General features: G+C 32.1%; 1 protein-coding gene and 1 long non-coding RNA gene across 2 annotated transcripts in view; both read left to right on the forward strand.

The window, feature by feature from the left end:
• LOC149486210 (uncharacterized) overlaps positions 1 to 13,720 on the forward strand; it is a 493,671-nt gene that overhangs the window by 139,939 nt on the left and 340,012 nt on the right. The gene's annotated exons all lie outside the window — the stretch shown is intronic.
• The window catches only part of LOC149486215 (uncharacterized), a 43,366-nt gene that overhangs the window by 12,471 nt on the left and 17,175 nt on the right, over positions 1 to 13,720 (forward strand). Inside the window, exon 2 of the mRNA XM_089699565.1 lies at positions 13,123 to 13,233. Within this exon, the coding sequence (XP_089555691.1) occupies positions 13,123 to 13,233 (111 nt within the window). The remainder of the gene's footprint in view (positions 1 to 13,122; positions 13,234 to 13,720) is intronic.

Here is a 13,720-nt window from a genome sequence, read left to right on the forward strand (position 1 = left end):
TATAGGTGTAGGTAATTGTCAGTTTTTATCGTCAGCAAACTGGTTGGAACAAAAACTGTAGGCATCAGGTTTCTTCCTTGTTTGCAGTAAAACTTGTTTTTGTCTAATTAGAGATAAAATTTTTATTGTCAATGAGGTAGGAATGTATTTGGAAATATTCGTTAATAGGTATGTTAAATTAAGTATGGAAGTAGGAATTTTGTTTTATAAATATTTTCCGATTGATAATTATCCTCTGATGTCCTTACCAGTTACTTCTCCTCTTTAAGACGTGTAACTACGTTGATGATAAATGTTGAAAAGGTATTTCGAGTTTTACTACAAGATTATTTAATTGTAACTGGTGTAAAATAAGATTTAATGAAAAGAAACGTTTTGTAAATGCAAATACATAGTAGAAAGTTTAGCAGCGATCGAAGTAGTTTTTCCATTAGTTTTGTCCTGACCTTAACCGTAACGTTTGTCGGCAAATAACAGTTGCCAAATATGTTATTTATTACTATGGGTTAATGTCAAGGCTGTGAATGCCGTAGTTGAGAAAAATCGATACTTTTGCTTCCGTAGTTATTCTAATTGGCTTGGAACTCTAAATAATTGTGGACAAGGGTTACCTTGAGTTGTAACTACTGATGCTTAGTGTTAATTGATTCGTTACATGATTAGTCATTGTGGTCTTTGCTTAAGAAGAATTGATTCCTTACACGATTAGTCATTGTATTCGTTGTAACAAGATATTATTTTTAACAGGTACTCATACTATCCTTGTAATCTATACTAATGTCAAAAATTTAAAGGCAAAGAAATCGTGGCTCGATCGATGAATCGATTTTGATTAAATTGAGTATGAAAATTGAAGGCCAAGATTCGACATTCAATTGGTATTTTGAATCATTCATAAATTTTTGTGGAAATGATAGACGAACAAATGGGCATTAGCTACTCTATGTATGTTTACGATTTATTGTATTAAAATGCAGCTTAGACAAAAATGCAAGTTGTTTTAAAGCTGGCTTGCGCAATGCATCTGACAGCTGCGCCGGCGCAGGCGAGCACAAAAACTAAGGGCACGACCGAAGGTACATCGAACTTTACGATTATGAAACTGACCTCTGTGTAGGCTATTTCTTTTTGCAGTATAAATATATATTATGTACTTGTTAGCACTTAGCATACTAATTTGTTCAAGCCTATATTTTCTATTTAAAGATCGAAGTTTCTTTTTGATTTTGGAAATATGTGTTGAGGGAGAGATCTGAAAAGAGAGTTTATTGGTAAAAAAATAATATGAAAGAAAAGTTTTTGTTAATTTTTCGGAATCACAGTGTTTTTAACGAGCGTTGATTTTTTTTCAAACTTCGTTTTAAAATAAAATGAAAATGCTTGAATTATTTATTTACAAGAGCCGATGATGAAACATACTTTTGTCTTTTCATTGTTTGCACAAGGAACAATAAACACAATTAAATTCTCATTCCACATACTTTTGTACAGCCTTGAAGTATTACGTTTTAGAATTGCCATTTTCTTTATATTCACAATTGGTTTGCAAATTGTCTGTACAATAGATTTTCTTTTTCAAAGCATAAATAAAATAACAGCCTTTATTTTATTATATGAAGTCTTTCAAACGATTGAAACAAAACTATTTCATATTCAACTATTTTGTTTATTGTCCGGGTATTACTTTTTATTTTAAAATTACTTAAATTTTTACTATAGGTAGGACTTATTTTGTCTCAAAATTGTTGAAGCAATTTTCTCGAAGCTCGATCGTTGACATCAATTTTTATTAGAAGTGATAACATTTCATGCACCTAAACTTTTAAAGTACATTATGCCATATTTGATCTTGCACAACCGAGTTATTATAAGTTTTTTTTTAATGTCAGAGCAAGCAAAGGGGCAGGTGGACCACCTCCGCCCATAAATACTTGTACCTAACACTAGAAGTGTTGCAGGTGCTTTGCCGGCCAGCCTAATAATGCCGCGTTCATATTTGGGGGTTGTTGTTTTTGGGCCTCCGGACCCCTCCTATTATAAGTATTAAAATATTTTACAAACGACGCGACGAACGACGAACAAATCTTATAATATGATGTCCCTAGGTTGTACTATGTTGATGTACAGACTTGAATATTGTGTAAATACTCTTATTATTGTACTTATTGAAATAGCAGATAATATGTTAAATGTAACATCGTGTACATAATTAGCTTATGTATATAGAGCATGACTAACTTGGCTCTACATAAATATACTCGCGGCTTTGTTTGCTAAATGTTTTCATATTTATTGTTTTGTTATACTTGCAAATTGCAATTAGTTACTTTATTAATTAGCCGTAAAGCAATTTCAATGCATATCACGAATGTTTGAATTATTGTGAAATTAAACGTTCATATATGTATGGGTTCGTTGTTTGAAGAAGCTTTTTGACATGAAATGACGGCCAAACCAAGATTTGATTTATACTAATTACTAACAATAGAAGTAAACTAAATTATGTACGTATAAATACTTACTATTAAATATAATCTAGGTACCTAGCAGCCTGAGAGGCGATATTCCGGGTCAATAACCAATGCGCCAACTGAGTCGTAATATTAAAGCGAACTCTTTTAATATTTTTAATTATATACCAAGACTTGTCGTTCAAGTGCTTTTTATAAAACCAAACATTAATTTACATTTCATAAGACAACTAGGTAAAAATAAGAAAAAGCTTATCAATCTCGTAATTACATTTAACATCAATGATTGTAAATTAACATTATACAACTAAAACAATACCCGAATCTCAATAGCACAAATAATCTTAACATTTGAACTACAGCCAAAATGTAAGACAGTAAAAAATGAACGCCAGCAAGCGGCACGCTGAGAAATAGGACGAGTTACATAAGTCAGCAAAAAACAATAACAGTGCTTTTGTGCGCCTGCGACGGTAACTGTCAACACAACGGTGTTCACTTGTACAGTATAGTGACCATTAAATTTATCCATTTAAATTTATTTTTGGACTTCGAATATCAATCATTATGTGTATTTCTGTTCGTTGAGATAAAATAGGTTTAGCACAGAGATTCTGTAAAGATCAATAATAAATGATTTAATAGGTAATTAAATAATTCTAAGATAAGTGTGTTGATGCCATTGCTACAGATTATACATATAGAGCTTATTTTAGATCAGTTTAGTGACGAAAATTTTTTAAGGTTTTTTAATTTTTTGTTTAATCTTCTCAGAGTTAATTAATAAGGACCTTAAATAAAGGTCACATAGAGAGCATATCAGTTCATAAAACGGCCAAAATATCCCAGATAGCAAAACGAAAAGTGTGGCAACCCTACAGATCACAAAAAGTCTAGGACGTGCCGGCGGATGTAAACAACTCTCCATTTCTAAAGTATGCTCTAAATTCGGCAGCGGCTTCAGTGATCTATGTGTACTTTTAGAACATTACACTAACTACACTACTAACTATAAACTATGCTACTATAGGTAGTAGAGATAAACTACGATAACATGGCGCGCCCCTCCAAAATTCAAAACGTTTGAAAGTATTTGTGAAATTCATAATAAATAATATAGTAATATAATATAATAATTAATAATTTAATTATTATATTATTATAAATAATAATAATATAATATTTAAATATTTGTATTTCACTACACACATTGAAACAGTAATTTGGAGGGGCGCGCCATGGTATCGTAGTTTATCTCTACAGTAGTATAGGTTATTGGATAGGACGTACATCAGAGCTAGCGTTGATCTCGGAGTATGTACCCTGGCTTTGGTTTGTAGTTTTTACTGGCTATCGTGAATTTTCTGGGCAAAATACTACATTAGAGTCACAAGTCACAACCCCAAGCTAGGAAAAATGAGGTGCGTTTCGAAGGATTAAATATATTCATATTTTTTGGAAATTTATCGCTTATATTTGCTGAATAATTATAAGCTCTTAGCCGTGAACGAAGAATTCTTTATGACACAGTCGATTCCCTGGGACCTTTGTTCATACAGAACAAAGGAATAATTCTTTCCCCTTCTACCTACATTGCAAATACCAAAATCTTTACCTTACTACATAATACATGCAGGGATCAAATGAGGTGTAAAATAAAAAGTATAATATCACTTACAGAAATATCCGTTGCATATATTAACATTTTATTTAAACAAACTATTTATAATTGGATTTAAGTAGCGTTGCATATTAACATGAACGAATGCTATAAATACAGGTACATTGGCATTTAAGACCTAGATTCAGTAAAGTATTACAGGCAATATGCAATGTACCTATAACGCATAATATTATACAATGTAAGTAATAAATTGTAGAATGATTTGACTAGTTTAATCTTTTTCTTACTACTTATTGTTTGTTAACAAAAAGTGTTGCAATGACTTCGATTTAACAACGCAACATTTTTTAATTCAAATTTTAAATTGGACCTCAAAACAATTACTTTTTCAAGCGGCAATGGCGCTAAGTGCTAACTACTTATTACAAAGCACTATGGTATCGTACCATCAGTTGATATAATATTAAAAGGGTTTACAAGTTAAGTAGGTATTCAATAATCTAAAATCTAAATATGTAAGCATATCATATACCGGCTAAAATCCTAACTCCTTATAACCGTAGTCTCGTAACCGCTCCATCATCAAGTTTGCTCACTGTTATGACAGTCAATTATCAATTACACGGTTGATCTTTGCTGCAATCCGTCTCTAATCTTAGTAGACTAATCTGCGCTGTATTGCGTTGTTCCTACCACGATAATCGAGATATAGATGAATATTGAGCAAATAACAATTGAATTGTATGTAATTACTAATTACTGTTATTGTTCGTACAAGTGCTAGTATTTGTACTGCTGTAGCCTCAATTATTGTAGTTCAGATACATAGAAGTACAAGGAAGTGAAATTTTCAAATGTATTAGAATTTTCTGAGACATTAGGACTAGAAATGGCTATTTCAGTCAATATGATGACATAGGCTGGTCTGAAAAGCTCTATTTATAATCAGTAAAAAAAGATGTTCATTTTTTCTGTTTCTTATCCAACAACAACATAAGACACTCATTCTTATAGAACTATCAAATGAAAGTGGCCTTGGCCTACTTATAACTTAATATACCTATTATATTACCATGGTAGTAACAGAAATGACATAGACAATATGACACTGTATTCAATTGATCTATTTCGTTTAGTTCTATAAACCAGTTTGGTCGTAATCATTCCAGTTAATAGAGTAGGCCAAGGCTATACTAAATACTTTCATTTGATTAAATTTAAAACAGGAAAAAGATAACTGACTTACAAACATACAATAACCTTATTAATATGATGTTTTAATAAAAAATACTCATTGAAGACCAAGTTCATAATAATTATTACAACAATACTTGATATTGACTCAGGCAAAAGCCTAAGTCAATGAACATGTAATTTTAGAAGAAGAAGAGAAAATACTTCGTATAAAATCGGTAGAGGGTATAAAATTTAAAAGGATATCTTTAATCAATATGCTCGTAAAGGAGTGCAATCGGTGTCAAAAGACAACTTTCTCCAACGACACGGTCGCGTGCAAATATTTACTTACAATATCATTGCCCAACTAATATGGAAGATTATATAGAAAGTTTCGTATCAAATTATTTATACGGCACCGGGAAATCTTAATAATTGTCACGTCATGCTGATCTATCGACGTTTCCTTATCCATGTTTGAGAGGTAGCACGCTAGATTGGGACACGCTCAAATCAGGGAAGAAGGAAGGAACCACGCTATTCGCTAATTTGCGCAAATTTGACAGCATATACAAATAATTAGTCGGAGCATTTACTGCTAATTTGTTGATATCCCTACTTTTCTTCCTGTAAAATGCCTTTTGGAAAAAATCCAGTAGGTACCTTTTAAATAAGAACATTTTTGTTCCTGGAAGTTTTTAACCAGTTCTTCCTGAACTTCAGTAACCGGTGTAATTTCCAACTCACCTATCTCAACATCTATGAAGTTGATTAGTGGATAATCGCGATCTACTCTTGCGGTTGCGTAACGAGTGTAATCGTAATCTTAATTCGCTATTACGAGATGTGGGTCAGGCGTTCATTGTCTTGTGTAGGTGTGAACTGACCATTGGCTTTAATTACGTAGATTATTATGAACTATTATGGTTATTTTGGCGTTCCCTTTCTACTGATTACGTGGTGTTGTATAATAGTTCTATAGAAATAATTGAATGATAGTAATCAAATCTAATGATACGATTTTTTTAGCGTTATAGTTTCCTTTCAATTTGGTATGTGTGTTAGAAGATGTGATTTCCGGATAAAGTAACTAAAAGTTTTAGGATTAGGATACTAAGAGAAGTAGGACACAAAGACATTGCACCCACCACAAATTTAATACAGGACGAAAGCGCTCTTGTGCTTTCCAAAAAAAACAAACGATAACTTAAACTCTGCTGCCACTAATAAGAAAAATTGAAAGCATTGTTACTCATTCTTTTAAAAGCAAGCTGGTAAGTAGACGTTGATTTGACAGACCATACATCATGGTTACGTAAATGGAGAATGGAACCACAAATTAAGACGTCTAAAAGCAGTGAAAGCATGTTATGGTTACCATCAATCATTGCTTTTGACACTGTTGTCGACTTCAACTTCTATGACGACTTCATCAACTCGTGTAGTTCTAAATTTAAAACTTATATAAAAAATGTACTAGTTCAGAGAGCCTATATTATTAAGGAATATATGGACGATAAAAACCCATGGAGGGTTGTCGCGTAAAAACCACAGGACATGAGTTCTTTGGCATATTATTATAATATATGATATTACATATTATTATGTATTTTGTAAAATTAAATTGTAAAACTGACATGATTTAAAAGAGCAACTATGGAGTTTCTTGCCGGTTCTTCTCTGTAGACACTGCTTTCCGAACCGGTGGTAAATGTTAAAAATATGTAATGACGTTTCAAAAGTGCTTCCAGAAGAAGTCTAATTGAATAAATAAATGTTTGAGTTTAAACATCTATTTTAATTCTTACATTATTTAATGCATCAGGTTTTACATAAGCATCCTTTTGTCCTTTTGCTATATACGAACGATATTTATTTTATAGCATAAATACCTTTTTCGTTCATTCATGCTATCAATCATTTTTATACCGTGAAATGCAATTAGACGCGTATCAGCGTGCAATTTTTTGTAGTATTTTATGAAGTTTTAATAATAAAATTTTGTAGCCGCTGGATCATAGATTTTAAACAGACTGGACATTTTTTGATTTTTGACCAGTTATTGTTTCGGTAAAACAGTGATCGGTACCATATATCTAGAGATTTATTATTATATAAATAAACTAGTCCATATTTCACTTTTTGGCTACAAGTAGTATACTTTCTTATTATATGTAAGGTGTATTTTTGATGTGAATAAATAACAGATTGTCAATTTCGTTAGGCATAGCGTATTCTGTATATCTTAAAGAATTGCTCGTACCTGTATTCTCATAGATTTAAACATCATTTTCATACTCCTCCAGGCTGATCATTGCATAATAAAGTACAATAACCCTAGTTAGCATCACAGCAACCGGTTTGCCGCTCCTGTGCGATATATTCCTGCAAGGATCGCGGGGTCAAGTGACTCAGACGAAAGTTACATTTGCTAATGCATTTGCATCAGAATAACCTGTGGGTATTGCGAAAGGTAAGCGAGGGACTGACTCATTATTTGTGGTAATGACTTCCGGATGTGTTCTGAAATTGTTTTTCAGGGTCGTATCTATGTTTGTGTATTTATCTAAAACTTTAGAAGGGGTATCGTTAGAATACGGTTGTACAATTTATAGGCTAGATTTATATTTTTCAATCGACATCGAACGCGTAATTTAACGAACTCGGTTGTTATTTACGTTGACCTTTACAGTTTTACTACATTTTAATTTTTTTGTATAAAAATGAGAATTGTCTACTTGGCCACTTAATAATCATTCACCTGTCCTTTTCTTTATCTGGCATTTTTAAAAGCATCTTTTTGAAAAGCTACTAGCGCAACAATTTTTTGGAGAGGAAAAAGTTATACTAAAACTGTTATATTTAATATTTTCTTTAATTAAGTATTATGCTTCGATATGTAGTAACTGTCTTCAAACATTGTTTTATTGCTGCTCGTTGCCAAGAGCAATTCATTTCCTTTTCATGACTATAAAATATAGAGCAAGTGTCAATTTTTTATCTGGAAGAATGTAAAATATAATATTTGTTTTTTTTAGGATAAGCTTTGGCGGAGTTGTACTACTTATATTTTGTACTAAATATCTAATTGCAAGTTAAGATAGTACCTACAAGACAGATCCCGAAATATTAATATACCAGAAATCAAAACCAAATGGTTTTATATTAATAAACCTATTGAATAATTCATAAAAATACAAGATAGTGATGCCAAAAAAGCTGAAACTGACAAAAATGAAAACAGCAAAACAGTCATCTCTATTTATGAGCCTTCGACAGAAATCAGTGTCAAGAGGAAGCAACAAGCGAAAACTTTTGCGACGTCTTATTTTGGAATTATGCTTTCCATAATGAATATTGATTATTAATATTGATTATTAATATTGATTATGAATATTGAATACTGAATTTTAATAAATATTAACTGTTCGCCCCGGTTCCACTGCTTTTTTGTTTGTTTTTAAATAATACATATAATAATAATTATTTTTCAATAATTTTGATTCTATAATTATTTAGTTTTGAAGTAACTCATCTTAGGTGCAAATAAGGTATAATAATACCATGGATAAAGAATAATGCGTAGGATAATGTCTTCTAAAATAAATATTAGAACATAAATGTTAGAAACGTTAAAATGCTAGCGGCTACCCAAAACAAGTATCGGATTATAGTAGAACAGCTCTCGAAAGGCTAAATTACAATTTATTGAAGTGCTCCTAAGCCTTTCAGAGGAGTAAATCTAGGTTTTATTTATTACCCTATTATAGAGTCTTCTAAATCTTTAGTTTATGTGTAATTTCATTTTAAATCCAAAAGTAGAGACTCGTTATTATTGTAGATTTATCTCTGCTACTAAGGATATTCCTATTTTTCTACAAAGTTATCTGTTCTCTCGTTAGTGTGAAATTCAAGATAAATGGATTCAGTATTAATTCCAAACACGAGAGAAACGAAACTTTTAGGGAATTTGGCTAATCTACTGAGCTTGGCTAAAGTTATAAAACTTTTCCAAGAGAGATTTAGTCCAATGATTTTAGTAAGATCTTTAATTAAGTTTCGATCTCTTCTTCAAATTTAGCGTTTTTACATAATAAACTGAGATAGATTGAATCGTATCCGAGCGCGTTGTAAACATCCTGTAACAAAATATTATATAATCGAAAAGTTAACATTATTGTTCATTTTTAACACTGCTTATATGGAGATATACATGTACATAATTTATATTTGTCCTGGATTAAAGCAATCAATACAGGCTTTGCCCGTATCATAAGACTTGTATCCATTTATGTACCACTCAATCAATGATAAGTTCCAGCCGTTCCCATATTAAATTCTTCTAGTATCTATAGCACAGCAGACAAACAAGACAGTTTTAATTTGTATGTCCGTCTAAATGATTGGTCATTACGTTAAACGATCCAGCCAGACGCTATAATTCTGCTGTCTCCATTGAAAGCACAAATTATAGTTCTATAAGAAACGACTTCACTATTATGATCGCTTTTATGTGTGTGTAAATGTGTTTACTGTTGCTTCACGTACAAAGACATCATTTGCGGGTTTATTGGTATCATTAATCCATATTTAATTATTACTATTTTGATTGTATTGTGTCTTTCTTTCTTTTTAATTCCTACGAAAATGTCTTCAAATTTTAAAATACGCACCTCTGAATCACAATGGATAAGATAAGATATAAATCCTTCACTGGACCATTTTTCAATGCAATTTCAATATTTCTAACTCCATTAAAATATTAACTGTAGAAGTTAATTAATCATTTTATGATTATTTGTTTATTTTATAGATACAGGTAATTGCTGTCTTTAGTATCTTCAATCTTATTTATATTGAGCTGATGATTTTTGGAAGCAATTATTCGAACGGGTATTCAGGCTCAATTTAAATCAACTGTAATCGTATAAAGTGGAAGGATCAGATAATTTGTAATGGTAAAACTTAAAACCTCCTTCCGAAAATTCTAACGGATCTTATTCTTGCGTATGACATAGGTATGTCGTCCCAGGTCTTGATAGGAGAGGAAACGAGCTTAGAAACGAATTCCATCATTAAATTCACTTAAAACACATAAAAAGTTTATTAATTCTCAGATGTAATTATGATTATTTCCTTGAAACAAACAAGATAAATCACAGTCTCACGGTAATAAATGCCATCAACATAACGACTTCGCAGCAGGATGAATTAAATTAGCACACACGTTGCAGGTACGATGTTTATTACCTGCTATTTATTTGACGATTATCGTCATTAATTTGTTTATTTACAAGGTTACTAGTTATTTTTTCTAATGTGTATTGACCTCCTGGATTTTTAAATTTAGTGTACGGTAACATTGAAAAATATTACGTGATTTATGATGATCTAGAAATCGTGGTATCGAAACAATTTTTTTTTCTATTTATTTTTACCTACCTATATCTTCAGTTTAACATTGGATACTGCTCCACTTCTGTCAATTCAATGTATGTTTTTAATTTCGTAAATCTTGTAAATATTTTAATTAGTTGTCATAATTCAAATCTCGTACACAATTCGCAACATTCATTCACGCATCCGTTATCTAACTTTGGGTTAATAAACTATATTTATAATCTTTATCACATGTACATTGAATATAGTTTTACATAACATCAGTACGATCACAACAACAGTTACATATACCGTTGATAACAATTCCACTGACGCGAACACTGTGAATGACTCGGAATATGGTTATATAGAGCTGACGTAAATGACCTATGGTTATGATTTATTGAAAATATTTTCTATACAAGGTATTTCTATGATTATGAGTATCAAGGGATAAGAGCTATGGTTTGCATGTGAAACTATTTTTGCCTGTATGCTAGAATATTACGGACTTTTGATTGTCCTTGTAACCAAGTGATATTGTTTAGGTTCCTTAAATAAATATAACGATCTATATACAGTTGTAATAAAAGTTTGTAATAACTTGCTCTTATTATGCAAGTGTGGACGTACATTAATCTGAATAAATAGTGTGTAAGAATGGGCCTAAAATTTTAAATGACAGAAAAGAGAATAATAGAGCCAGGCTAGCGAAGAAAATTGGGTTAGCTCGGAATAATGAGTACCTACTATAGGTCTGTTTCTTGTCAATGACATATAGGGCATGCACCCGGGTTTACCCGGTTCCGAAAAACCCGGACAAACCCGGGTTTTTTGATGATCTTGAGAACCGGGTCTGAATTGTATGAAACCCGGTTCTCCCGGTTCCGACCAAAATATTAAAATATAAAGTATTATTTATATTTTGCTGCATTATTTTAACAAATTTATTCTATCTGGCAACGTCCGACTCACGTGCATCGCGAATTTTCGTGCCACGCCTCAAGCGTGGCTCTGATTGGTTGTCTAAATCCGCTAGCGATACTAATTGTCAAAAGCGTACGATATTTTGCTAAGGATTTATTCACCCTACGAAAATTTTGGTCGTGGTCGTCGTCGTCGTGGGTAGTGTGACCGAACCATTACTAAAATATCATGAACGTATGTCAAAAATTTAGCGATAGCAGTTTCTATTCCGCGTTTATTCTATTCTCTGCCGTTAGTCTCACCCCCCCCAGATGCTATAAGTTTCCTAGTGAATTATTACCAAAAAAAAATTAGGCTTTGAAAATGACAAAAACTAGAGGCTACTGAAATATTTTTATTACATTTGTCGTGAATTTGAAAAGCTGTTGAGCTGTTTCATATAATGATCCAGTCATGTTTTTTTTTTGGTATCAAGCTGAAATTTATATCGAATACTCAAGTCTTGGGTCCCTTGATGCTGTGAAAAAGTCAAACTCACAAGCCAACGCATCAAAAGATACAGCCGTAAATGCTAAAAATTTTCGCAAATTTCGACATTCGCATGGGACTCAAAACCTACAGGGTACTTCTCATGAACACAGCCTTTAAATTTGGTAAAAGTAACGTCTTTTAACACAGAAAAAGGAAAAATTGCTAGAAACATAAATTTTAAAGTTACAACATTATAACTAATAGATTTGTTCGGAGCCCTAGGAGCGCGAGTCCGACTCGCACTTGGCCGGTTTTTTGCTTTACAGTTTGCAGTTAATGAATAAGGTTTAAGTTTTTAAGTGATATTATGATAACAAGGTACTTTTATAAGACTGATAAATAAAGAGAAGTATTGAAATTTTGTTTCTTTATTAATTTAATAAAATAAGACACAAGCCGCGTAAAATAAAAGGCCCATCAGGTACTTTTACAGTTACTCTTGTTTAATTTCGTATTTTATCCGATGTATTATAAAAGAACCGGGTAACCCGGTTCTACCCGGTTCTGAGCTCGATTTGGAACCGGGTTTCAGAAACTTGGAACCGGACTCGGTTCTGCATGCCCTAATGACATAATAGATTCTTGTTGTATAAAACTTACTATAGATTTTTCTAAAAATAACCAATACCTATCGTAATGCTAAACACGTGCATATCGACAATCAAGGTGGCCTATTTCTTCAATTAAATACTGCAATGCAACTACTGCTTAATTTACTAGAAATCTCAAAGAAATATAGTAACACTAATATTTATGGGTGAAGTCCCGTGTCCCCTAGTGGTGTATCCATATCTATTTCACTGATCGATTTTATTTACGAACAAGTAGATGAATAGCCTTCTGTTTCTACCAGACCAAGACATTTCTTACGACGCTACCGGGAATCGAAGCGAGATCCACTCGTTTCTACGCTCAGGCGTTAACCACTTCACCAAGGAGGCGGTCACTACGTGGTCACTACATATTGTAATTACTAGAAGTTACTAGAACTCATAAAAATATTATTTTTTTCAGAAAGAATCTCGGACAGACGTGCAGTTTCATCTCGCAGCGTTGCGCGGGGACTGCGACAGGCTCAGACAACTATTGGATACCGGCAAAGTGCATATTGACTCCAGAGATCGGGTAAGTGTATTATTATTTTAAGCTTATATAAAATAAAAAAACTGTTGATACTTTACCCTTTTCATTTATGTATACTTTTATGGGTTTAATAATTATGAATAGTTATGTTTTTAAACTACCAATGATTTGGAAGATAGCTTCCACAGAAAAGAATCGGCATGTAACTCGATAGTAGGATAGAAATGAATAAAAATGCAGCATAATTTTTACATGCGTGCTTAAATAGGGTAAAAATAACAATCATTAATCGGCTTACACTATGTCGTGCTGCCTTGATTTATATAAAGCGGAGAATTTAAGTCTATTCTTCTTACATATCAATACTCGTATTAAATAAATTACTTTTACGTATGTACTTACAAAATACAGAGACAAAAGAAATAAAAAATCACTTAAATTTTAGAAATCTAGGCCATTAAAATAACATATATAACTAAGTGCTATTCTGTAGTGATAAATGAACGGAAATCGTTAAAAAATGGCTTAA

The sequence above is a fragment of the Colias philodice genome, chromosome 9, assembly GCF_061535455.1.
Source record: "Colias philodice isolate Cphi_HAF_F1 chromosome 9, ilColPhil1 Martin Lab GWU primary, whole genome shotgun sequence".
NCBI classification, from domain to species: domain Eukaryota; kingdom Metazoa; phylum Arthropoda; class Insecta; order Lepidoptera; family Pieridae; genus Colias; species Colias philodice.